This window comes from Apostichopus japonicus, chromosome 9 (genome assembly GCF_037975245.1).
Source record: "Apostichopus japonicus isolate 1M-3 chromosome 9, ASM3797524v1, whole genome shotgun sequence".
In the NCBI taxonomy this organism is placed as follows: domain Eukaryota; kingdom Metazoa; phylum Echinodermata; class Holothuroidea; order Aspidochirotida; family Stichopodidae; genus Apostichopus; species Apostichopus japonicus.
The window spans coordinates 16,069,379-16,096,459 of NC_092569.1; the positions used below are offsets into that span (position 1 = coordinate 16,069,379).

The 27,081-nt window shown below is 38.4% G+C and overlaps 1 protein-coding gene across 1 annotated transcript; it reads left to right on the plus strand.

The window, feature by feature from the left end:
• LOC139974094 (uncharacterized) lies at nt 1-26,345 on the plus strand. The gene is made up of 7 exons (XM_071981013.1): nt 1-780; nt 10,195-10,405; nt 11,256-11,968; nt 14,669-14,749; nt 14,963-15,260; nt 17,495-17,611; nt 18,559-26,345. Exons 1-7 carry the CDS (start codon nt 601-603, stop codon nt 18,615-18,617), a joined length of 1,659 nt encoding a protein of 552 aa, XP_071837114.1. The 5' UTR covers nt 1-600; the 3' UTR covers nt 18,618-26,345.
• Nucleotides 26,346-27,081: the final 736 nt, after the last annotated feature.

A 27,081-nucleotide genomic window follows, 5' to 3' on the forward strand; every position in this document is an offset into this window, starting at 1 on the left:
AAATGATTTCCGGAATTATTGGTCCCGAAAAGATTGTTCCGGTGGTCGAAATCGTTACATATGTTCTAGCAAATGTTGTAGTATGCAGGTTGACAACCAAATACTAATGTTGTAAATTATCTTGTTGAACGACTGTACTATCTAAATACACGTAGTCCAGGGGTCTGGTTCAGCACGTATCCTATGCAGTTACACAAATCACGGGCCTAAGCTTAACGATACAGTGCCACTCCGTGCACTGCCTATAAATTATTTGTACACGTACAACATTTCGTTGTGGACTGTACTAGCAAGTAACATACTGTAAACTCAGACTCAAACTCCGAGGTGAGTTCGGCAACCCCTGTTCGTGTTATTAATGACTTCGCGGGCTAGAATTTAAACTGTGACATGTTCTTTGCGATAAAGAGAAGAATTGCGTGAATTTTCATGCGTTACCAATTTGCTTGAAAGCGGAATACTGACCGGGCCTACTGTACTGATCAAAGTGAAGGTGCATATTGTTTGCCCAAGTCGAAGTTATACAGTTAGACAGTGCAGAGATTGATTCGGTTAGGCCTTACTGTAGTTCTGTACCGATACCACTTTACTAGGTCCAGGATGGAGGACGTTTCTTCAACTTTCCCGGTTTTGTCCATGCTGGCGGGTGTCTTTGCTATGGTGTGCGTTGTATTTGTGTATGGTGTCCGTTCAGTAACACCACCTGCTTCCCATTTTCAAGCTTTTGATGACAACACGAGTTCCGAGAAGAAAGCGAAGAAACAGCAAAACAAGAAGAAAGTTAGTAGTACTAGTACTAGTAGCCTAGCCCGTCCTAATTTAACGTTTTAAAAGCAAGGTTTATGCCTAGCCTAACCCTATACTATAGTTTGGCTGTAGTGTAAGGCTAACTTTAGGCCAATGATGCATTTGGCGTAGGCAAAGGCTAGGGGTATAGGCCTAGTATTTCTTCAGGGATTCAAAATTTACATATAACTTGCTTAGGCATTAACTAGGGTTATAATTTGTTTAATTAACATTCTTGCAGATAAAGTGATCACTCTACTGTCTAACATTATGATGTAGCCTATAGATGGTTGGTTGAGTTAAGTAGGAAAAAAGAATCCTGAGGAGGGACACCCAAGTCCTCATCAAACCCTATTACTATCACCTTGTGCCGTCGAGTCGTGTCCGACCCCTGGTGATGACCATGACTTTAATCCTCCAATCCTGCCGGCTCCTGGTTGCCCCTCGAAGTCTATCCAGAGTCAACCCAGTCGTCTGCTTGACACCATCCATCCATCGTGCACGTGGCCTGCCCCTCTTTCGTGATCCATCACCCATTCCCACCATTAATGATTTTTCCAGAGAGTCGTCAGCACGCATGATATGACCGAAAAAATTTAGTTGTTGCCTTAGGATCTGTGCTTCCAGTGGAAGTGAGGGTTTTATTTGTTCCAAAATCGAGATGTTTGTTCTATGTGCAGTCCAAGGGACTCTCAATAGCCTGCGCCAGCACCATAATTCAAAACTGTCTATTCTTTCCCTCATTCCCGTTGTTATTGTCCATGATTCACTCCCATAGAGCACAACTGGGAAAACTAGTACTTTCATCAGTTGACTCTTCGTTAATAATGAGATTGCTTTGTCCCTCCAGATCTTGTTTAACCCCGTCACAGCAGCTCTTCCAAGAGCTAACCGTCTCAAAATCTCCCCCTTACAGGTACCATTGTCATCAATTCTAGAACCGAGAAAGTTAAAGTCGTGTACTATTTCAACTTTGTTTCCACCCAAAATAATTTCGTCCAGCTCCTCTGTGCACATAACCTTGGTCTTCTTTAGGTTCAGGTGTAGCCCAGCCTGAGTGCTATGTGCCTGCACAGGTTCCATCAGATTAAGGAGGTCTTCTTTGCTTTCTGCGAGCAGTGTGGTGTCATCAGCATATCTGAGGTTGTTGACTCTTCTGCCACCTATCTTCACCCCTAGCTCTACATTGTCTAGATTGGCTCCTATTACTATAGAAGTAAAAAAAAAAAAAACAGGACACAAACACTCAGACCCAATTACAAAGGTAGATTAGCCTAGGCCTAGGTCTCATAAATGTAGCTGTTAATGCAGTAGGCCAGGCGGATCTAGTGCCATTCTGCCATAGGTACATACTGCCATGTCTTATCGCCATAGGTTACGATCCTTTCCGCCATGACGGAGGGGCTCAAAACCTATGGCGGAAAGGTACATATTAGAAATGGATTTAACACTGGTGTACAGGAATGTATCGGTGAAACTTCCTTTGAATCGTGTGGAAGGATAGGTACACTGTCTTGAAATGTGGCTGTACCCTGGATAGACTGAACTGTAGTTAAGACAACATTGGGGAATTGAGACAGTCTTTAATGTACAGGTTGATTGAATAGTTTAAGTTGTAAGTTTGTCAGAGTCGATATACTGTCTTCAAAATCAAATATATAAAAGTTGGTTGAATAAATCAACTTAAATTAGGTTGATTGTTAATTAAAATGACCGATTCTGATTGTCGATTTACAAGACAGATTTATGGATTTTGGGGGCCTTGGTAGAGTGGAGCGAAGCAATATATACAGTGCATATGGTTTAACATACGAAAAGTGCTTTACCGCCATGGCGGTAACATGGCAGATTGGCACTTTTTCTACATGCAGAAAGAGCACATTTTGTATTGCGGAATGGACAAAATATCAATTTTGTCAGGGAAATGCTGTGCTTTTCAATTGTGGCTTCTTTTTTCTCTTAAATTGTGAACATCAGCTGAAACTTTGTTTCATGTTTTAGAAACTCTGGAAACTAGCACAAAATAACAGTTTTTGTATCTGAACATAAACCATGTAGCATTTTAAATCTTGAGATAAAACTTGAAGTTTCTCATCAATATTTCCAGCACTAAATTATTCCCTGGCCTTTTAATTGTTTTCTCCATCATTGGGAAAGTGTACTTTGTGCATGATTTTTCTGATGATGAGTCACCTAGACGTAAAACCGATTATGAAAACTTGTTCAACTCGCACAGTTTGTGTTGGAACCAATACCAAATTTATAAGTAGTTAAACATTGTTTATACAGGCTGTAGTAGTGTGGATTGTGGAAGGATATAATTCTGCTCATGAGTGATCTGAAGAACATTCCATGCATTTTTCTCAGCATTGTCAAACAGATACATGCATATCAGTACACTAACAATCATGAACACATACATGTGCATGAGTCATAGGGTACTGTATGTTTGAATGTCTTGTTTTGCATTGCTGTACATCTTCACTTTCACATACAGTACAGTTTACTGTAGTGTATACTGTAAGCTACTTGCTGCCTAGACTGTGCCTGCCTTCAGTGTGTATCTGAAGTGAAGCAAGTACAATATACTATCAGGGAGTTGTTATGGAACTCCCTAATACTATACAGCCCTTGACAACTTACACTACCGCTACAATATAGTGAAGTTTGTCAGAGAGGTCTCGGACTACAGAAAATGTTATCCAATTTAACTTACTGACATACTGTAGTATATGTATTTAGGCTTACTGCATACTGTACACGTAGAAAACTGGTAGATTGGAGATGGTTATTAAAATGCAAACCATATTGTACAGTACAGTAAGTTTTGGAATTTCTACGATATTACACCTGTCCAGCAATCTTGCTTCCAAATACTGAGTTTGTAGATTCTGATAAGCGTTAAAGGAGACACAAAATCCAATAGTCATGTTTGGCTTAAAGGCATTGAAGAATCGCCCCAAACCATGTGCGGCCATCTGTTGCTTGCAAGTGACGTTTTGTTTGTGTCCCTATAAAATGCAAACAGTAATGAAACGTGATACCTTGTTATCTTTAGCTGGACCTGAGATGTCCATCGCTGTATCGTTAGTACACTGAGGACTGTGGGTATTGACCGCAGCTGTACAGTGTGTACTGACTGTATTAGTGTCTAGTTACCGACGGTAGCAAGCTGTGTGTGTATTTTCTGGGATCGATGGTGGTGTCTCACACTTCTGTTACACCTCATTCGAAACTAGGTCAAATTTTACCGGCATTAGATGTTTCTTTTTGCGCGAGTCTTCACACCCTTTAAATACATTATCTGTGTGAAGAACAATACCCCCCAATACACAGCTAAGAATTATCATATTCCATGTGGGACAAACCATGCTACAGTAATTAGTTTAAAACTCATATCTGGCAGCTCTGTCATATATTCTAAATTTGTCATAAGGTGAATTCCATGGAATTTATGCATTTTTCACTAAAAATCAACTTTAGGTTGCAGACACTTGAGGGAGATATTTTATATACATGACAGTTAAACTACCCAAAACAGGTTTGACCTGGCTTATAACGTGTTTCTCCTCACTGCAGCATGCATTTTACCGTCAAGTGCTGCATGGAACGAAAAATTAGCAAAATTTCCTAAAATTCAGAGTGCACCTTTAATAGTTGGCATGATTCCAGAAATGACCAACTTTGTACTGAGTATGAAGTCACCTTGAGACCTTTCACCTTCTGCAAAGTTACAGGTGTCTATATGAATATAAGTCTTTGTGTGATTTCTTAAAATAATGAGTGTGGACATGTCCCATCAGTCACAGTTTTTTAACATTTGTTTTAGTCATAAGCCAACAGAATGATTTCAGCTGTTGTTGGGGGTCTATCTATCTAGTACTACTCAGGGCATAACCTGGCATAAGCAGAGATTCTTCAATTGTGTATAGGGTTATGTGCTAGACAACTTGAAACTTCTGTCCCATCAGTCACAGAATTAGGCTGCATGTGTGGTGCAATGCAAAATGGGTAAATCCAGTGCTGAAAGACAGGGAAACAGGAGGGAACGTTTGAAAGCTGAGGGGAAATATGATGCATACAAAAAAACACAATCAGCGTATCGCAAACAGTGGGCCCACAAGAAGAAGTGGGAGATGTCTTCACAACAGAAACAAGAGCGCCGAGAACGTGAACGAAAACGCAAAACAGAATACAGGTACAGTATATTCTTCAAATTAATTTGTTAGACCATGTTATTGAAAGCAGCTTGTGTCACTGACATGATGGTGACATGATGAAGTGTTCATTGACCTGTGACGGTTATCCTGAATCAAGATTGGTATACATGTCAGATCTTTGGATTTTAATGTCCCATCAGTCACAGTGTATGGTTCAGATAGTATAGCCTATATTGGACAGTTTGCAATGCCAAAAAGTATTAGTACAAGAATAGTGTCGTTCCATTCAAAGTTTCAAACCTAATTTCCTAAAAAGAAATGACATAACAACTTTTATCATCTACAGCAGTGGCATTCACAGAGGTTTGTGGAGAAGGCTGGATCACTGCATACAGGCCCTTCTGTCCAAAATTTGAGGAATGCAATGTTCTTGGATCACAGAACAATGAGGCCGAGTTGAAGGAACTGGTGGGTCTATCAGGGGGAAAAAGAACCTGAAGCACTGTACAACACACTCCTGGTTTGCAGTATCACCACAGGAGTGCCCGTCACACAAGTGAATTAGTAACCACAGAACCACTAGGCTGTAACTTCAATGATGTACTGTAAGGTCCAATCCAATCATTGGTAAGGCCAGGTGGACCCTTTTTATAGTATATGTATGCCCCTTTGCCTATTAGTTTTGGCTCTTTCCTTATGGAATATTGACCACTTTAGTATTTTGGGGAAAATGGAGAATATGGCTGAAAAAAATTGTATTAAGACTTTCACTATATGATGGGCAGATTGGACCCTAATCCACAGTTGAAAGTATCTGGGTACTTTTGCTGCCCAGGGTTAAGCTCAGCATATTGTCAAAAGCTCATGTGACTTAAATGACTTCATCAATGTTGTATAATTAGTACTGTATCCTGTTCATTATCAATGGTTGCATGTTTCAAGGCTCAGCTCGTTCTGTTGTTGTTAATAAATAAAATGCAAGTTTCAAATGCATATGGAGTGTGTTTCATTTTTCCAGTTGTCAGTACTTTATACACAGAAGTGGGATGACATGAGTCCCATACATGGGCAACATACCTCACCAAATATGGGCCCAAACAGCTTTCCCAGTGAGGCCCCAACAAATCACACACCCATGACTCAGTCATATGGGGCTATATGAGACAGCAAGTGTGGAATGGAACAGGTTTTCCCATGGGCCTGTGTCTGTTCTACATATGCCAGTTGCTTCTATGGGATGCTCATATGGCAAACCAATGGGGGACCCACACCCCCATGGGCCAACTCCAGTGGGCCCTACCTGTGATGACTATGGGTGGCTAGAGCCCAGATGACCCAAGTTTAATGCTAGTTGGCACCATATGTGGATGCAAACTGAAGTTAGTGCAAAACAAAATTTGCTATAATTTTGGAGGAGATAGCGTCCCATCAGTCACAGAGCTTCTGTCCCATCAGTCACAAGGGAAATGCCACTGTGTGAAATAGTTAATGCCAATATTCTCTCAATGGTGGTGCTCTGATATAGCTACATTAAGTAGCTACCAGGAGGGGTATATACCCAACTCATTCTTTTCATTCTGAGATAGCGCTTACAAGTTAACTAAAGGTACCTAAAAATGGTGGTCCCAAATGTCCCATCAGTCACAGGGCTACTCTAAGTGCTCCCTACTAAAAAGGAACACACTTATGTGAACAGTTCTTTAATGATGGACCAACTGGGGGTAGCCCAAGTGAATGTTGCAATTTATAGCCTTCTGCCCCCTCCCACTTCTCAACAATATAACTTTCTATGTTGGACTTTTCTATCAAATGTCCCATCAGTCACGCTGGAATTCACCATAAATATATCATAGTTCCACAAGGATGTGAAACTTGCACTTTCTCTTTGGTTAAACTGTAATCTTTCTCACTACTGTATTTTCAATGTGTAGAATGTTAATAACAGTTTTGACCCTGAAACAAAGTCCACTTCATTCTATTGTAGGTCATTATATTTTAAGAGCTTCAATATTTTAGACTCTACATTTGTAAAACACTAATTAACAATTACAGAAAAAATAAAAAGTTAATTTAAATTAAACAAAGAAATTTATATTGCAATTGAAGCACTTGTAGCTCAAATGGTGTCATAGTACTGTAAGACTTGATCAAGTCTTTGACCTTGTATGAAGAAAAACTAAATCTGTGTTATCATATTTCCTATATTTATATATCTGTTTGGGAGAAGTTGTTCATGAGAGTTTATCTCAAATACAAGACTACCACATGTATATATCTAGGTCAATAATAATGATTGGGTTCTTTGTCTCCTGTATTTAACGAAAAACATGTTATTTGAAAGTGGCTGAAAATCTGTCGGCCATTTTGAAGTCTCAATTGTGCCACAATTCTGTCTATAGTACTTAACACCCTTCCTCCAATGCTGCAAATAAGTTTTGATGGCTACTGTACAGAATAGTTAAAATATAGTACTAAGTACTTATTATCACAGTGAAGAATTTAGCTGACTAAGGAAGTACTGTAAGTACAGTACTAGTATGATAATCATTAACTTTAACATCTGTCTGTTTCTCATTGATGTTGGATCTGCTCACACAATACTGTTCATATATTGATCTATATTAAATTTAGACACCTATTGTAGGGTATTGTCCCGCCATTCAACAAGTTGATTGTACAGTACCACCTAGCACATTTTTCGTTTATGCATGCAACAGTTGCTCCTTACTGTAGCTTATCATGTTAATTGTGCTATAACTTTAGGTTTTTGTACATGATGTTGTGTTTTGTGTTATTTGGATTGGAGAACCCACTCTTCAACGTACAGTACAGACACAGTAGATACTACGTAGCTACAACATAACATGTACAGTATCAACTGTACAGTGAACATTGATAAATGGCACCTCTGGATGAACAGTTCAGTAACTACTGTACATGCAAAGTAACATACCTGTGCTTCTGTTGTAAATTACATACAGTGCATTAAACTTACAGTGTGTCTTCAGTTGCATGCAATAGAGGCAGTACACTTAGACCTACCATGCAGTACTGTACGTCCTTAACAGTATGTGTCATACAGTACTGTTATCTGTACTGTTTACTGAGCTACTGTACAGGACAATGTTTACAGTACAGTACGTAACAGTGCACTACATTACAGTACGCACAATACAGTACCTGGTTTACAGTAGAGAACGTAACAGAACGCACAGTACAATTTGCATACATTGCAGTACAGTGTGTACAGTGTTTATAATAGTACATAGTAGTACATAACAGGACAGTACAGTCTGCACAGTACAATATGTACAATGTTTACAGTACAGTACTTAAGAGTACATTACAGTATGCACAGTAAAGTACAGTGTTTACAGTAGAGTATGAAACAGTGCATTACAGTATGCACAGTACAATTTGCACAGTACAGTATGTACAGTACATATAACAGTGTTTACAGTACATTACAGTATGCACAGGACAGTACTGTATACATGAGTACAGTGCAGTGTTTATAGAACTTACAGAACATTTAATGTACAGTGCGCACAGTAAATACAGTACAGTACGTATGGTATAGTACAGTATGCACATTGCACAGTCAGTACAGTACAGTTTGTACAGTACAGTACATTAAAGGAATTTATGGAAACCAGATTGATATGAAACAATATTTTTACATTGACAGTACTGTAGTTTTAAAATGCAATACACATATAGTATCCAGGGGTCAAATAATTGCTACTAGTTACTGTAATTTGACTAGAAATAAACATACTGTAGGTATACATGTGTGTTTAGTATCAGCTTTGTTGTTGACACAAGAGGTACAATTAGGGTCAAACTACAATGAAGTTATGTTAAGTAGTTAAGATGTAGTGTTAGCCTTGGATATATTTACATTCTTATACTGTATAACTCAAACTACTTAGATAAAAGGAATTAACAGACAGTTGCTGATGGAACTACTGTACACAGTTAGGCCAATATGATCCAACAGTAAGCAAGGTTTGTATATAACTTAAATGCAGACTTTGCTCATCCGTGACGATGGGAACACAATATTTCAAGTTTAGCACAGATACTGAACAATAGAATAATAGTGGTTGGTAGCACTTTATACAAGTTTATGTATGACTGTTAACTAAATGAATGAACTACTGTAAGTCAAAATAATAATGTCCTGATACTGTGGTGGTATCGTAAACTGTGTGCACAAATGAGTGAGGCAACAGACTGAGTCAAGTTAATTAAATTACCTTTGTGATATTAATTTGCATCATTCTGTATGTACATATATGTAAACATCAAAGCTGCTTCAAAAGTACACAGTTAGTTACTTTACGACATGTCACAGCAGATGTGTACTGAAAACTAAAACAACACAACTTTGAGCATAAAAATACCGTATTTTATTGCCTCTTCAGTTGGATGCAGTAGTTTCATAATATAGTTTTATCCCTGAACTAGGATACATGTGTTTTGTAGAACGGCACAAGAAATATTGAGCGTATTAAAACCTACAAAACTTTGACTGTATATCGACTGTGATGAATCAGTGTGGAAGTGTATAATACTGTTAAAGTTAATAGCACCTGGTTAAAATATGCATCTGTAGAATTGCCTGCATTTCAGGTGGAATTGAAACAAGATTCTCTTTCTCATTGAATTATCTCGTTCAATAAATCTGTCAGTCTTCCTAATTGTTGCTTTATTGACTTAAGTTCCTATCTACTTCCACTCTTTCTATCCTCCCACCCCCCTCCCCAACCTCCTGTTGCTCATAACGAGCCAGATAAAATCACCTCCTCTAATAACCAGTTTTACGACTATAATACAGTAAATTATACTGTATTTGTGTACAGTCCAGTATCGTACAATAAATTATAGCTATATACTACAGTAGTGTGCACAACAAATAAGTACAAACTAACTGAAAATCTTTTACGCTTGAATGAGACCATGTTGTGGGGTCAGCCAGCCATCTGCTTCCATTCAATAAATTATACAGTATATATTTTTTTCGCTTCCTCACTTTCCCGTCTCCCCGACGACTGCACGCTGTCTCACTACTGTGTCTAGAGTGACCGGGTAACCTTTGACACTGATGTCCCATGGCGACCGTTTAGCCTCCTAAGTCTTCTGAATTACCGACATGCATGTACTGTTCTGTACTGTAAATTGTTGCAGACCACAGAAACTAAACGTCTTTCCTTTTTGATTTTTTCACTTGAACCCTGATTTACAGAAGCCAGCCTCGTCACAGAGTGGATCCAACAAAGTAGCTCGTGAAGAAAAACAAAGCACTCCGAAAGTGTCCAACAGCAACAAGGTCACCGACAACAAGAAGCCTGATCAAAACCAGACCAAGAAGAAGAAGACCCCGAAGCAAGGAGAGGGGACATCCAAGTCAAGCAGCTCTTCCAGATCGACGAAGGTGACTGACGAAGACTATGCAGGTGAATAAACTCTCACTGTCAAAATACTTGCAATTGATAAAGGACGAGCTCACGCAGCCTACTGTACAGTACTGTTGAGGTCTAACAGGAAGTGTCTTTCTTGCTCGATTGGCTTGCCATAGACTTATACAGTATATATCTGTGATGTTCCTCCTTTATTTCAGCTGTTACAGGTAGGGTGCATGGCAACAGTGGTGGTAGTACTGGTATGAACAAGGCAATTTGTATCATATTAATTGTGCAAATCATGACAGATATAGGCCTACAGTATATGTAAGCCAGTTTAGTATGCTGCTACTGGGAGGGGGAGGGGGGGGCTGGAGGGGTGGAAACTCACCTTAATTCCAAGAGTAGTCTGAGTTCTGCATATACATGCACAGTATCTCAATACAGTACAGTACCTCATACTGTTTATACTGTACTTCAACTTCGTGTAGTACCACTAAGAATCAACCAATTTTGTTTGACATTCGGCAGTTACAGTGCTCGACCAATCATGAGAAATCGCAGGGCAACTTTTTAAGGATTTTGTCTGGTCTTCCGTTGGACAATTAGGTCTTATTCGATTGTCCAAACAGGTGGCCATTTGGGCCAGTAAACTCCCCTTTGGGAAATCAGCGTTACTATCAGACCTGTTTTGAGGGGAAATTCATCAAAGTTTTTCCAACCATGCAAGTGCTGATGTTTCTGAGATGGCAAATTGCTGTACTGTGCTGTACCTGCGCAGTATTGTATGTTTCCATTTGAAGATTTGACCAATAATTGAGCAATGTACTGTATTGTGCACATTTGTGATTGTGTGTTTGTGATGATTTTCACATTCCTATTGTCTTTTGCTTTTTTTTTTCAGATGAGGGCTGGACCACATTGGTTTCTAAGAGGGACAGGAAGCAGCAGAAGACCCCTAAGACTCCTCCCCAGGAGGATGATCCCAAGGAATCCTCACCAGCAGCTACTGGTGGAAAGAAGGGTGCACCTGCCAAAGCAGCGAAAAAGAGTGAATCTACATCATCAGTAGCCAAAGATGAGTCTGGCGGTAAAGGTCAAGGGAAGATTGATTCTGCCAACCCAGTGACCAGTGATGCCTCTGCTGTTAGTCCAGGAGATGCGTCTAAGAAGGAGAAGAAGACCAAGGCTAAAGAAGAGACGAAGCAAGAGCAACAGTCGAGAGAGAGCAGTCCACAGAAGAACAAAGCTCCAGGGAAGAAGAAAGAGAGTCCAAAAGTGACAGCATCGGGAGATTCTGAGGAAAAGCAGCCCGGCTCTGCCACAAAGGACGGAAACAAGCCCGTCCCCGGGGGCAAAGATGACAACGACGGCTGGATCGAGGTGAAGGGGTCGTCCAGTCCCGCATCATCAAAGAAGAAGCAAAATAAAGCCAGTAGTGCGAAGAAAGATGATGGGGATGTGTCCTCCTCCAAAGCCAGAGAATCACCCGTGCCTTCCCAGGAGCCTCAGCTGTCTGCGGTTAAAGAGACCACTCTCGAATCTCTCCCATCGCCGGTACAAGGAGAGGAAACCCAGGGTTCTGCTAAGAGCAAATCAAAGAAGAAGAAACAAAAGGTAAGTCTGGAGCCCATTGTTTTATATGAAACTTGGCAGCAGGTACCTTTCGTTATATAAACAGCACTTCAAGAACAGTTACTTGGCATCCACGATCACAAACATGCCAAAATACTAGATCTCTTTGTTTTAACAGTGTGGTTATGATTGGGTATTAGAAAGAGGGGGAGAAAAAACTTGCGTTCACTATTTTGTCCTCTGATTACACTGTCTGCAACAGTGACAGATTATGAAATATCTAATACTTGTTCAGATGAAGGTGAGGTAGGTGGTCGAGCGGGAGATAAAATCTGGAAGTACAGATGATTTGTGATACCAGAAAAGACGAGCAAAGGTACAGCTGTGAATTTGTGATACCAAAATCAGAGGGCTACGAAATGCAACAAAACCCAATGTTAGCGCTTGAAAAGTGCTGTAAAATTGCTTTCATGGTACAGTGTAGGCCTCTTGGAACATTTGATCAAAGTTTAATCTACCTAATAATATACCTTTTAGACACAAATGTAACAGAATTGAACACATGGTGAAGGTTTTCATTGTCAATTTTCAATTTCAATTATAGCATGTCCTTAAAATGGCAATTTAAGCTAAACCATCTTCCCATAAAGTGGACATAAATTTTCATGCAAGCATTGCGGCTATATGAAAGATGTATTTGCACGCATGTACATGTTCAAGCCCTTGTGAGGCAGGCAGGATTGGAAATGTCACCATTAACGTTTGAAAGTGACAGCCAAGGCCTACTGTACCTGACACAGTCCTTCATTTAGAACTACAGTAACCCATATTATGGTCGTTTCATAGAGGCTATTTTACAGTGCACGGGTAGTGTAATCACAACCATTAAAAGTTATACAATTATGCTGGTCCTTGAAACCAAGTATCACATACAGTACAGCCACGTATGCTATAAACACTACAGTCTTCTGCTGTGCAAAGTCACCCTGTCTTCCATGCATCGTTCATCAAGGAAACAGGATGCAATACGTAGAATTTAAAACGAAATAAATAAATAAACAGCGAGACAGTTGTTCGCCAGAATAAATGTTAACTCCTATACTGTACTTTCAAGTCATTAACTTTAATCCCACTCAGCTGCAAATTATTTTTTGGACGATAAAAAATTGACTAGAATTCTAGACTATTGATACAGTGGTTTAAAGCCAAGCAGAAAATTGATAGTGGACTGGGCACAATTCTCAAATTGTGTTATTGTCATAAAGTGTGCCTGTCTGTCTGTTTCGGTCAGGAAAATGTTTGTTTTTCTCGGAAATAGGCGGAGGGAGTCTGTCAATCCATTTTTTTTTGGGGGGGGGGGATTTTAATTTTTTAATTAAAAAAAAAAAAAATTGATATGGGAGGGGTGGGGGAAGATTTCATGAAGTTAGATGTTCATACATCTATATGTCCGTACCGGGATTTTGAACACATATAGTACATACAGTGCAGTACACATGGTCAACCATTGTGACCAATATGCACAATACACACTGTGCAACATATGCAGCACTAACGCAACCATTTCACAGTTAGATACACATAGCATATCACATAGATGAACAAATCTACTTCTTTCCGTAGTGAATATATGCATTTAACTCTGGCTTTGTCAGAGCTATGCAAACTTTTACGTATGACATGTCATGGAATGAACTGTGTTAATTATAATGCTTAAATCGAAGGGTGTTTTATCAGATATTTAAGCTGCTGTGTTCGAAGTTACTGCTCTGCATTAATTAGTGCCTCAGTTGTATTTTAAATTGCTTTCTTTGGTTGCACAGAATTTAATAATTAATCTTGGATTGCTCACAGTATCTTATCAAACATCGTATTCTAAATAAATATAGTGTGATAGTAAACAGTTGGCACAGAAGTAATCAAATGTAGTATATAATTTACAATGTATAATAGGAACGAAAGCTCAATCTGTATGGAAGAGTTTAAACTTTTGTCAAGTACTGTATGGCAGAAATGTATAAAATAACAACATTCTCCTTTGATGGAATGATGAAATGCTCACAATACTTGTAAGTTACCTCCACGCAGTGCTGTCCAGTACACCTGCAGGCTCCATGTACAGTAATCAGTTACTGTACGTGTACACTGTCCTTTATGCGACTCTGCAAACATATACATGTACAGCATACGATTATCGTACAATTCAATACCGATATTTGCAACAGTACTAAGTTACCTGTACCCAGTGCAGTCCAGTACACCTGCACACTTCAGTAATCAGTTACTGTACGAGTGTACTGTCCTTTTTGCGACACTGCAGAAGATGCATGTACAGCGTACAATTATTGTTAAGTAATATACAGTAGTACTGTAGCTGGTTTTCCTCTCTGTGCAAATGTCAGAGTTGATGATTGGAAAAAACATGGACTAAAATTTATTGGTAAACAGAAGTTACTTTATTTTTTAGTGTTACACTCAAAGCAAACTTTATTACTGTGACAATTTTTTCACAACATGTGGAACACGATTTATATGCTTCGCGATCACATCTTACTCCCTAGGGTATCCTTGTCAAACATCATTTATTGCATAGAGTATGATACTGTATCAACAGTGATGGCTTAGAAATCCAGTTATGTTCCAGACAGTTTCAGACTTTCAGTTACATACAGATTATTGCCAATGAAGTGCGTTAATTATTCTGTCTCCTCATTTTTTCTTCTCTTCTCTCGCCATCTGTAGAACAATTCGTCCTCTGAGAGCAAAGATGCTTCCCCCAATGTCCAAGCAAACATTCCATCGAAAGAAAGTAGCCCCAAGCAGGTAAGTTGAGATGAAGCCAAGACTGAGACAAAGACCAAAAAAAAACATATTTAAAAATCATGGATCCATTGTATCATATCACTAAATTTCTCCCATGATAACGTCATCATGTAGTATTGATAAATTATTTCATTAATTCATTTCAGTCTCTCGTAAGTATAATTTTTAAACAGGTCCTCCTTATGTATTTTGATGAAATCTTTTGTTCGAAAGGAAAAGCAGAAAACAGAAAAGAAAGTGACCAAAACACCACCCGCAGAAGCAGTAGTTGCAGCTGAGACCGAGGAAGGAAGCAAGAAAAACAAGAAGAAACAGACGAAGGAACCAACTCCAGAATCTCCAAAGACTAATGCAGCTGCCTCTCCTGCAACAAAGACCAAACAATCATCTCCAACTACTCCTAAGAAAAAGGAGCCAGCCACTTCGCCTGCATCTAAGCCAAAATCGCCCACTTCGCCTGCATCTAACTCCAAATCACCTGCTCCACCAGCATCTAAGCCAAAATCACCAGGTATGAAGCTCTGTCTTGAATGGCATCTTGGTTTTCATACTCACACTACAGTATATCTCACAGAGTGAAGGGAGTTAGATTGTGGTGGGAGAGTGAGGGAGGGAGGGGGAAGGGGAGGGCTTGCTTACCTACAGAAAGATTTGCACTTGATTTCTACATATACAACAACATACATTTCTCCTTATCTGGATTAACTAGAGGTTTGGTTACATCCAGTGGTTAACACCTAAAGGTGAAATGTTGATTATGTGTTGGCTATTTGTGGCTTTGAATAAAAACCTAATTGCATTCTACCTTGTTATGATTAGTTTAGTCAGGAGTGAGAGGTGCCTCTTTGGGAGTGGCTCCTGCCTCTTGTCGGGGAAGAAGCATACATGTACACATCCTCTGTTCGCAGAACATTGAATACATTCACATTACACACTGAATGATCCCCCAGGTGGAATGCTCTGGAAATTCATAGTAACTACATGAACAGACCCCTCTTCTTTGTTGGGATAAACGTTTAATCTAGCTTCCTTATTGACTCATTCAGAGGAATATTTGGTTAAGAGGTATTCTACTAACAATTCTCAAGAGTTTGAGCTATCGTGATGTTTGGGGGAGATAATATGACAAATAGTAAAGCCAAATAGCTTAATATCACAACACCTTGTGATAACAATACATGATGTAGTACCAATGAACAAGTCCTCGTAAGATTTCATATGCCAACATCATATAGAGTTTGGCCTGCTAAGTTTGTGATGTTTCTTATCTGTGTAATTTAATCTCTGTTTGATGTACAGAGTATGAACTACTCTTAATCATATAATGGCTAACACAGCTGTTTCTTTCACACTATCAGTGTCGCCTTCAAGTAGGAAGTGATTAGCCAGTGAAATTGGCACAGAATTTTTTCTATCAGTTAAAGCTGCCAATATAATGCAGTTACAAATAAAATTGTTTGATAAAGCATACATGTACACTTAGGTTATATAAACTTAAAAAAAACCAATCATTTTTTGCACCTCTTCTGTCAAATCAAAAGCCAATCAAGTTATTACAGACTTCCTGACCTGTGTTTGCTTAATAATGGAATGAGTGGAAACTCTACACAGAGAAAAAACAGTTATGAAGGTTGATGTTCCTGTGAATGTGTTGATACTAGATGAGATAAACAAATAAAGAAAGAAATATGACAACAAAAGATGAAACGTACAAATTAAAATACATTTAGAGGATATATATGTTTTCTTTGTTCATGTATACATGCACAGTCTATTGAGTCACATTTAGGAGAACCCACTCACTGTATGTGTCACTATTTGACACATGGTTTGGTCTATGCGTGAAAGTAAGTGGGCCTGACATTTCGATCCTTGCAGGATCTTCTTCAGAGACTAAATGACAAGTAACAGAAACTATTTCTGGCCATTGTAGTCTCTGATACATGTCTTTCAGCCTCTGAAGAAGATCCTGCTAGGATCGAAACGTCTCGCCCACTTACATTTACACATTCTCTTACACAGGAGTCTTTAGTAGATAAGCAGTTTGCCAACAGTTTTTGTTTGATTCTGATTTTGTCTAATATAAAAATGTCAGGATCCAGCAGCTTTAAGCAGAATGTTACGTCTCTCATTTTTTGTTTCTCCATGCCCGATAGCTCAGTGTATTAACTTATGGGCACGGTTGGTGATTTGCTTTCTGTATGCACATTCTACAGTGTTTACTCACATTGACTAAAACATGTCAAGATTGTGTATGGTTTTGACAATTTATCCTTCACTGACTTTTTCATGTTTGCTAATAGTAGTTGTACTAGAGGTCATTGTCTTAAACTCCAAAAGTTACAAAGTAGGATCAATATTCAGCATAATTTTTCTTCTAATAGGGTTGTGAATGAGTGGAACAGTTTGCCTGAGAAAGTTGTTCTTGCAAGTATAATGTGAATGGGTTTAAGAATGCTTTGGACAAGCACTGCAAGCATTGTATTCAGGTTGGTTTTTTTTGTGTCTTCAGTCTTTCTTCTCTCCCTTAGGGTCCTTGAGTGTCCCTCCTGATCCTTTTTTTCCTACTAAACAATACTAAACTAAACTATGTAAGCTGCGATCTTTCTTTGTTTCTTGTTCTGTGGACCATTAACTCATTGTTCAATTCATGTTCAATTTTTGTAATACATGTCCACAGTCCTGCAGACTGCTGTCTTCCCTGTATGAGATTTAATATTCCAATTTTATTTTCTCTCTCATCAGCTAAGGAGAGCAAAGAATCTCCCGAGAAAACTGAGACGAAACCAACCGTCCCCGAAACTGCCGCGAAAGAAAACAAACAGATTGAAAATGGAACGGAAAAAGCAGAAGGATCCGCAGGTAAGAAAACGTGACGACCGATCTGGCATCGATAACTTGAAGTTCAATCTAGCGTTACCTTGCGATTAACCATTCTGGTGGTACCTGGCTGGGTATTAAATCTGTCGTTTGACGGATTTTTATTATGGATTTATACTTGTACTAACATTGCAAGAGTCTAGACGGCATACTTAGTCCAAGATTGAGTACTCTTCATCTGGCTTAATAATAATAATATTTGATTTTTATATAGCGCTTTACACCAGCGATAGGTCTCAAAGCGCTTTGCAGACGTTATATTACCCCTGGTCAATGATAACCTGTCCCAGAGACAATCCCTCCAGTCGGCAGCAGTTATATACTGCGCCCAATGACAAGTTACCTCACAGGTACCCATTTTACCCCTGGGTTGAGAGAGGCAAGTGATATAAAGCATCTTGCCCAAGGACACAACGCAATGATCTAGGCAGGAATCGAACCAGCAATCCTTGGATCACAAGTCTGACAACTTAGCCAATTGGCCACCACGTTCTCTTAGAGAGAGGCTTATAGCCTTGTGCTCATATGGAGGGGAATGCTACCTGTACTCATGCTGTTGTACACATACTACAGCAGACTCTTGCTTGACAGTCTGCTTGCCCCCTCGATCCTTCGAATATTCAAACCGCATTCACCAGTGGTACCTAAATGCTAAGAAATGTTTGCATGAAGAGATAGCATTGGAAAAATTGTCAGTGTACTGTTTTCTGTCACAGTGCACTACAATGTATGACGGGAGGAACAGAAATTGCATTACCTTAAAGGCCTTCAGACAACTAGGTGCACTTGAAGCTCTGAATTACATTTGTTTTGATTTTCTGAATCTAATCTAAGACATAAGGCAGGAATGTCGAAAAACGTTCAAACAGTGGTGAAATGTTTTTTTTTTAATTTATTTAATTTTTTTGCTCCCTCTGTTTTTATCGCAGATAATTGGCAAGAAGCCAAACCAGTCAAGAAGAGGAAGAAAGTACGAAGAGATGTCTAAACTCACGTCGGAGGTCAAGTTTTACATGGTACCCGCCTACGTACCAGAGACAGCCGGTAGCCTGCACCATAGCTGTCGATGCAGTCTCCCCCTCTGGCAGCAGATGGGAGTAACCGTGGTCATGGTAAAAAAACTTGGGCCGGATCCTGATAGTCATGAATTGTGTCATGTCAAATATCATGGACATGGCAGGCTCAGGTTCCCAGAGTCTGTTGGTTGTTCTGTCTGTCACTGTTAATGCGGATATACATTTTGTGCACGTGGAAGTATCCGGTGTGTTCGCATAATTGATGCTGTCCTTTGCCAATGGTGCCCCCTTTTATATCTGGGTTGGAATTCGGCCGTCGCTTCTTCTCTTTTTTCTTTTGATCGCAATCTTTTTAAGTATTCTAACAGTCCTTTTCCTTCCGTAGAACAGATGAAGTAAAGCTCATAGTCTAATTTCTAATTTCTATTTGTTCGTTTGTCTGTGCCATACTCAGCGGTCTCTGTTCGGTGAACAGATGTTGTACCAGTTTGTATAGTGTTAGTATCCCCCTCTCCATGAGAAAGTTTGTAAACCTTGCATGTAATTGTCTCGATATCCTTAAAGAATACATGGGATGGTGTCTTTGTATTTGACATAAAAAATTTCTTGTGGATGAGGTGGTCATGTGACAATGGCTCAAAGAAAGCACAATAGTTAAGTGGTGGGAAGCAGACCTCTGATAAACTTTCATACATGGGCCTAAATTTTGTCCCTTTATTCAATTCTGTTAGTGTGACGATGAAAGTATGAAACTTTCCCCGCCCATATATGACTCTGTCTTATACTGAAAGGTAACTTTGCTGGGACATAAAGGAGGAACATGACGTACCCATTTGACAAATGGACATGACACATGTATGTCCATACCAACTCTGATAGCTGTGTGCTCTGTGATATTCTTTACAGTGTAATGTCTTGCTGTACCGTACATGAGTAGTGCTTGTCCTATAGATTAAACACTTCCATTGCTGTCATGACATACTAGAGGTCTGGTATTAATTTGTGTTGGTGTCGTCATGCTTTTTGAAAGTGAAGCTTCTTGGGAGAAACTCTAACTTTATCTTACTTGCTTCCCTCCTTCCAAGTTTCTGCTTGGATGGATCAGAAGTAAAACACTGTTGAGGTCAGTAGGTGTAATTCATTTCACCTAGATCAGTCTTGGTGTCTGACATAGCCTTCCCCTCCCTCCTCTCCCATCCCCACTTCCCCACCCATCCCCACCCATTCCTTAAGGACTGGATATCTCAGTTGGTAGACCATCACTACTTATAAAATGGAGTGTGGGGTGGGGGTTTGCAGCAACTTCTTGGAACTTCTTTTGTCCAAAGTGTACAAGTTTTGATGTATTCTCTGCGGTGATTGTAATTTCCTTTCTACAAATTCATCCGCTTTAGTGATAGGTGTCAGCATACAGAGTAACAGTTGTTAGTCCTGCCGTAGGTAGCACAACATCCAGAGTCCTCAGTAGTGTGGCCGCTTCAAAGTAAACTGTAAGACAATGTTTTTGGTCTTGAAAAAGTCTGGAAACTTGATTGGTCTCGTGGATAATGCAGCTGGTATTTTAATCATTGAGAAATACACTACAGAGAAGCAAGGACTGCCGGTTACCATTAAAGATACTTGGTTACCCTCAAGTTTGAAAATTTGGGCTTAATTTACACCGAGACAGCAGTGAATAAATGTTTGTTTTAGACCCAAAATTATGACAATGTTGCTTTGGTCATGTCAGCAGAAGTTGGCAGATAATGTGTTTAAGAGATAAGGTTCCTAACTAGTACTTCAGAAACATATCTTCTTCCAAATTTGAGAAGAAAAAAACGGCTCGAAAACCAGTCCCATTCTTGGAACTTATATCACAGATGTAATATTCCCTCAGACTTGATCAAGAATAAACATGACATCATAGAGCCCACAAATGTGCTTCAGCCTCTTTATGTTTCTTTTTATTTATTACACTGTTCGTTTTCTGTAAATGGAGATGGATTTAGCAATATGTTGAATCTAAAGTCTGGCCACTGGTTTCAGGGTTAACACTGTAACCATTGAGAAATACACCACAGAGAAGCAAGGATGGCCGTTTATGATTTAAGGTACTTGGTTACCCTCGAGTTGAATATTTGGGCTTTATTTGCACCTAGACTGCAGTGAATAAATGGTTGTTTTAGCCATCCTACCTTGAACATACTTAAAAGAGAAACAAGGAGAACATGTACGATTGCAGAACCTAGTGACATTATAAAATTATTACATCACATTAACAAAATGACAGTTCCCCGACACGATTCTTAAACTAGGACGTCTCTCGAATGAACAAGATTATTCTTAGCTGGTTTGGGAGAGTTTGTCCTTCAGAGAGATCTCTGTCATGTAAGCTAGAAATGATGGTTGGCTGTGTGTCCCTATCATTGTAAATGGCACTTTCAAAGGCAAGTGGATGTCTGTCATTCTATCTATATTTTATCAAGTGCACATTAAAACTGCAACTTGGATGGAAGGTTTGGATAAGCTTCTTTTCTTTCATTCCCCCCCCCCCCCCCCCCACAGACTAGATAAAATATAAATAAATCATTTGTTTGTTTGTCAAATCTTGGAGGTTTTGTATCAACTGTCTTCATCTAGATTTCTTATTAACTTAAAAAGTAGGACCCAGGTCTTTGCTCTATCGAGATATTCTTGCATTTTTTACATTGTTTCAGAATTGTCATCGTCTCGTTTTCAACTTCTAAAGTTTGCCGTCTGGTATTAATAAATTAGCCGTTATGGTATTTTGTTTGTCCTGGTTGATTAGTTGAAGATAGTCTCTTAAAATATAGAATATGTTAATCTTGCCAAAGTAAAAGGTATTTCCATTGTCATAAGTATTTCTATCATATTTAGTGGGGGGGGGAGGCTCTTTTCTGTGTTTTTTTTTTTTTGCCCCTTTTGGTGGTAAAAGTATTTTTTTAGTTTATCAAAACAAAGGTCATGAAAAATTGTAGCGACTTAAAATTGATGGTATCTCATACTGAGAACCATGAAGTCAAATATTTCAAATTATTGATGTATGTCTTTTGTGCTTCATCCCACAGGGCTATATCATTATTACACCGAATGCTGATTACAATGCCCAGTATTATCTCTTAGTTCAATATTACATAGTATCACTAGTAGCCTCATAAAGTCTGTGCCATTTGAACAAACACAAAACAGTGGACGTTAAAGGGAGTCTAATAGAACTACTCTTTTCCTCTGTTGCTTCTCGGCCTTTTGGCTAAGATCATCTGTAGTATCTGTTCCCTTTCGAGGGGAATGGTGATGCACACCCGACGATGATCACACAGTCACAGTCCCGATGCAAGGGGACTGGGGTTGAGGGGTCAGTCGTTCGGTAGTTTGGTTTTCGTGCCCAGGTTCTTTCCAGGGCGACGTTTTCTTAAAAAGTACTCTTTTCCTCTGTTCCATCGGAAGATGTTTCCTTTCGTCAGCAAAAATGTTTCTCTTTTGTTCACACAGGGGAAGGTGAGGGGTTGGTTGTTGCTTGCAGGGATGGTTGGATAGATGCCCGTGTGGTGGGGAAGGGGTGGGGATTTGATTGTAGTGGGTGAGGTGCTGGTCCCTCCATCTTCATCTGACTTCTTCTTTCCAGGTCACAATAGATTTACTGTACTTTTGACTGTGTAGACATTAATGGTCCATTTCTTCACCACAGTTCATGAAAATGTACCATTCTAAATGTTCCATTTTGGAGTCAACCTCTTTAATTCTTTTAAACTTCTTAAACTGTGCCTAGGATGATAACGGATCACAAAATTTGAGAGAAGATGATGTTTCTTAATTTTTTAAAATTATTTTACCCATGAATGTACCAAACCAAAAACGGACTCTTGTTTGGTAAAAGTAAATATTATCGAAGGTTTTCAAGAAATTTAATGGCCCCATTTCAGCGATATGTTATCTTTCCTGCTTTGTACTTCATCATTGTTATGTTTCTTTCAAATTTCTTAGCGTCGTTTTTCCTTTGCCAGACTGTACTTCGTACTTGAGACTCTTTTGAGCTATTTTATTTTCAACTTATTATTTTATCATTGTTGGTGAAAGATTTCAATATCTATATTTACTGGTGATTAGGATTGAATTTTGTTTTCTCTTAAACTCTCTTTTCAATTTTTGGCATCATTTTATTACTTTCACCTCTTCATGAGATGACATGTCCTTATTTTCAATGTAAGACTTCATTTAATAATTTACACATACTTTGCTCTTAGTCTTTGAGAGGTAAAAGAAATAGTCCCAGAGGTTTTTTCGTCAAAAATTTCTTTTGAATCAGAGGTAAGTTACAAAGTCAGTGATGCAAATATATATTATACTAGTAGTTGCATATTCAAACTTGCTATGAATGGGGGTACCTCATGCAAGCAGACTTATTTGACCTCACCCCCCCCCCCCCCTCCTCTCAAAGAATACCAAGATATGATGAAGCAGAGATTTGAAGCACTGTAAATAAGAACATGTTATCAGTCGTACTTTATATATTCCATCTTACAAAATTCATTCCAGCGGTGTGACTTGTGTAGAATTTTGACCAACCAGATCGGATTCCCTTTCCGACTTTTGAAACATTCCCGGTATATTTTTTATTTTGCTCGAGTTATTAAAATGTGTAGGAGTAGAAGACGTCATTTAACGCAGATGTGACAAATATACGTTTGTGTTTTTTTTTTAATTACGTTTCATAGGTTCGTAATACGTATGTGTGGTTAACATAAGACAAATGCAGTAACAAACAATCTTTATGATTCCACCCTCATTAGGCATTCAGCTCGGTCAGAAGGAGCTCCGTTGAATTTAGTTTGTATTCGTGTCAGAAATTCTGATACAAATGTATCGTTTATGAGTTTAGCTGGGCGTAAAGCATACAGATCCTGTTGGTGTGACTGAGTGGCAATGCCACAACCACTCACTGTTAGTATCTCATGTGGACTTTTTGTTTTGTTTAAACTTATTGTAGCTTGGTTTTAGAAAAACGTAAGATACTTTTACCTCACTTTGAAGGCATGTTATATCTAAAAAAAAAGGAGTACTTGCTTTGAAATTACGAGTGCCTTGATGAAAGCTAATCTTCCGTAAAGCGAAGAGAGTTTAGAGAGCTTCATTTCAGAAGACCAAGAGAAATACTGAATTGTTTAGGACAAAAAGAAGAAAACAGATGGAATAGTTTTCAATGCAGATAAATATTTATGCATAGCCTAATTTACATAACTAGCATGCTGCTGGTTGAAGTCGGTATTTGTCAACAAAACAGGCAGACTGGTATCAACTCACACGCACATTCTAGAGTAGATATCTACAGTGATATTTGCACCTTGTGGGTTTCTTTTCGAAAATTTCTGAAATTTTTGAAAGTTACAAATGTTCTACTTGGCTAAAGATGTTTACCAGACTGTGTTAAAAATTTGCAAGAACTGGTTGTCCTTTGATTGAATAGAGTGATATGGTTATTGTGGAGTAGTTCATAACCAAAGATGCTCTAAATATGTATTATTTTATTTTCATGACACAAGTAGGATTTATGTTAAGAAAGATGTGAACTTTTGAAACTGCAGAGAAGTAGGTTTTCAGAAATATCTTAAATAATTATTAATAATGAGAATGTGTAAATGCAGTTCAACATTACAAGATTTGCAAGGAAAATTTATAGCAGCATATATATATATATATCAAATTGAACTATATTATGATATATATATATATATAGATAAATATATATATATATAAATATATATGTATATATATATATATATTTATATATCTATTATATATCTATCTATATATATCTATATATATATATATATATATGTGACATCATATATTTAAATTTGAAATGATCTGGTGAATTGAGTATATAAAGGGTACACCATATTTATATTCTTTTCAAAGTAATCTTTAGTACATAGCAAAAGATTGGCTATAATAAGGGGAAATATTTAATCGGAAGAATTAACGGAAAGTAAAATGAAGATATTTTTTTTTTTCAGTTTACTCATTGCTTTGGTGAAGCACTGAACAGGGAAGAAATATTACCAATTGGGGAATTGTAATTCACATGCAATGACTGTTTTTTGCCATCAAACAAATAGGGAAAGTGTGGGTAGCTGTTATATGATATGCTACTCTAGCAGTAAATCATGTTTACCTGTTTGAAATAGTCTCCTGGTACATATTTTTTTTTTTTTGGGGGGGGGGGGAGGGGGGACATTTGTGATGGTGTTATAAACATTTATGGTTCACATTAGAAGTAGTCATGGCAGGAATAGATTTTGTATGAAAAGCATGGTTCCATATGACCGTGCCTGTCAGTGGTTGTTGAGTTTTGTTTACTAATTGTGATTGGAAACAAAACTCAATGTAAGCTTATTAGCATAGTGGACCCCCTCCCCTCCCACCACATTCCTGGTGCACACATGTTGTTCAACAAGTGTAACCTTTATTGTTTGATACAGGTGACAAACGCCTAAAGTGGAACTACGACCTTCCTTACCGGTTTCGAACCTCTGGACATGCAATCAGCGTCCATAGCATAGTGGTTAGGGTGTCCACAGCTAAAGCTGGAGGCCCGTGTTCGAATCCCGGTGGAGTCTAGAAATTGTTTACTGTTCTGGATTTTCCAACTCACTACAATTTCAAGTATATATATATAGGCCTTGATATACCTTGAAAGAGCTTGAATTTCATTCCAGCAATATTGCCTTGAAGACATTCTCAATCAATGTGAAATAATATTTTGCCAATTTTTTGTTTTGTTTTTATAAGCTCCTGGATTGAGGTTGTTGTCATTGCATGTCTTTGTATTTTGGTCATATCTCAAATCATGTCCTTTTTCTTTGCCAGAGAAGAGAAAGGGGGAGGAGTAGTGGTTAGGGCATATATTTGCAATGTTCTATTTTTTGATGTCAATTTAATTATCAGTTGACTGAAATGAGCTATGATGTGTAGTAAGACTTTGGATTTATGATTGAAAATGGATACTACTTGTCAATTAACTGCAAATTATTAAAAAAAATCATCTCAGATAGTTGGAAAAGGTCTATCCTTCTCGGCCCAAAACAATATTTTACTATTAACCACTTATTTTCTCTTTTCTTCAGTTGACAAGTCGTTCTCAATCCCATGAACAGTAATTCGTGAATATGTGGGGGTTATTTTTGCTAATTCTGTTCTAATATTTATCATTTACTGGCACGTTATTTGACTATATGCTAGCAAACTTGTCAGCAATGATAGGCTAGGGTTAATATAAAACCACTTTAAAAAAAAAAGTCATTTTCAAACAGAGGCATCTTCTCATTCAAAGCAGCTGAACAATCATGTGTAATGCTGTTGTTTACAGGCAATGTGCAGTGTTTACATTCCTTACAAGTCGCTGGGTGTAGTTGTGGGTGATGATGGAATTTCATTGTTTTATGAAGAAGGTCGTTTGATATATTGGGATATATGTTTATGCCAGTGGGGGTATAAATGAAGTCTTCTTAATGAGAATTAAACATGTATTTACTTATTCAACCTCTCGATATGTAGTTTAAAAGGAAGAGAGTTTAATGTCTTCCAAATGAAAATGGTGGTTTACTCTTTATTATTTCATGCTTTAATCAAAATAAAGTTTCGTCCTTTATGAAGTATTGAACTTCAATGGAAAATAAAAAGCAAGACAATTACAATTTGAATAGATCTTCGTTTGGCTGTTTATTTTGTAGTTTAAACTATCGTTGTTATTATCGCACAGACTTACACCATGTGTGTCTGTATGACCCATATCGATTACTTTAGTATGGACGTACACACTGTGTGCATGTGTGCATATCTATTACTTTAGTATGGACTTAAATGCTGTGTGTATGACCCATATCTATTACTTTAGTATGGACTTAAATGCTGTCTGTATGACCCATATCTATTACTTGAGTATGGACGTACACGTTGTGTGCAGGTGTGCATATCAATTACTTTAGTATGGACTTGCATGTTGTGTGTATGACCCATGTCTATAAGTTTAGTATGGAAGTATTCGCTTTGTACATGTGTGCATATTAATTACTTTAGTATGGACTTACACGCTGTGTGTATGACCCATATCTATTACTTTAGCATGAGGTGCAGGTCTTGGTGCATATCCACTAATTCTGAAGCTGTGGGGGGGGGGTAGGGGAAGGTGAGGGGTTGGTGGTAGGCACTTACAATTTAATGAAGGGCACAATATGTCATGTAACTTGTGAAGATGTGTTAGCTCAGTGGTTAACGCCGGTGCCTTTCAATCATAAGGTCCCCGGTTCGAGTCACTCCCAGATTAGTGTATGTCGTCCGGTTAGAGAGTTGTTGACAATTAACAATTCATAATTATGGACGTTAAATATGAATGTAAGAGACTGGCTTCGGTCAGCTTGCGGCTTTGATAAGCCAATG

Bases quoted from the DNA above. Each gene is read 5' to 3' on its own strand.
- LOC139974094 (XM_071981013.1), top strand. From the start codon at position 601: ATGGAGGACGTTTCTTCAACTTTCCCGGTTTTGTCCATGCTGGCGGGT. The intron at 11,969-14,668 runs GTAAGTCTGGAG...CGCCATCTGTAG, and splicing joins CAAAGAAGAAGAAACAAAAG to AACAATTCGTCCTCTGAGAG. The intron at 14,750-14,962 runs GTAAGTTGAGAT...TTTGTTCGAAAG, and splicing joins AAGAAAGTAGCCCCAAGCAG to GAAAAGCAGAAAACAGAAAA.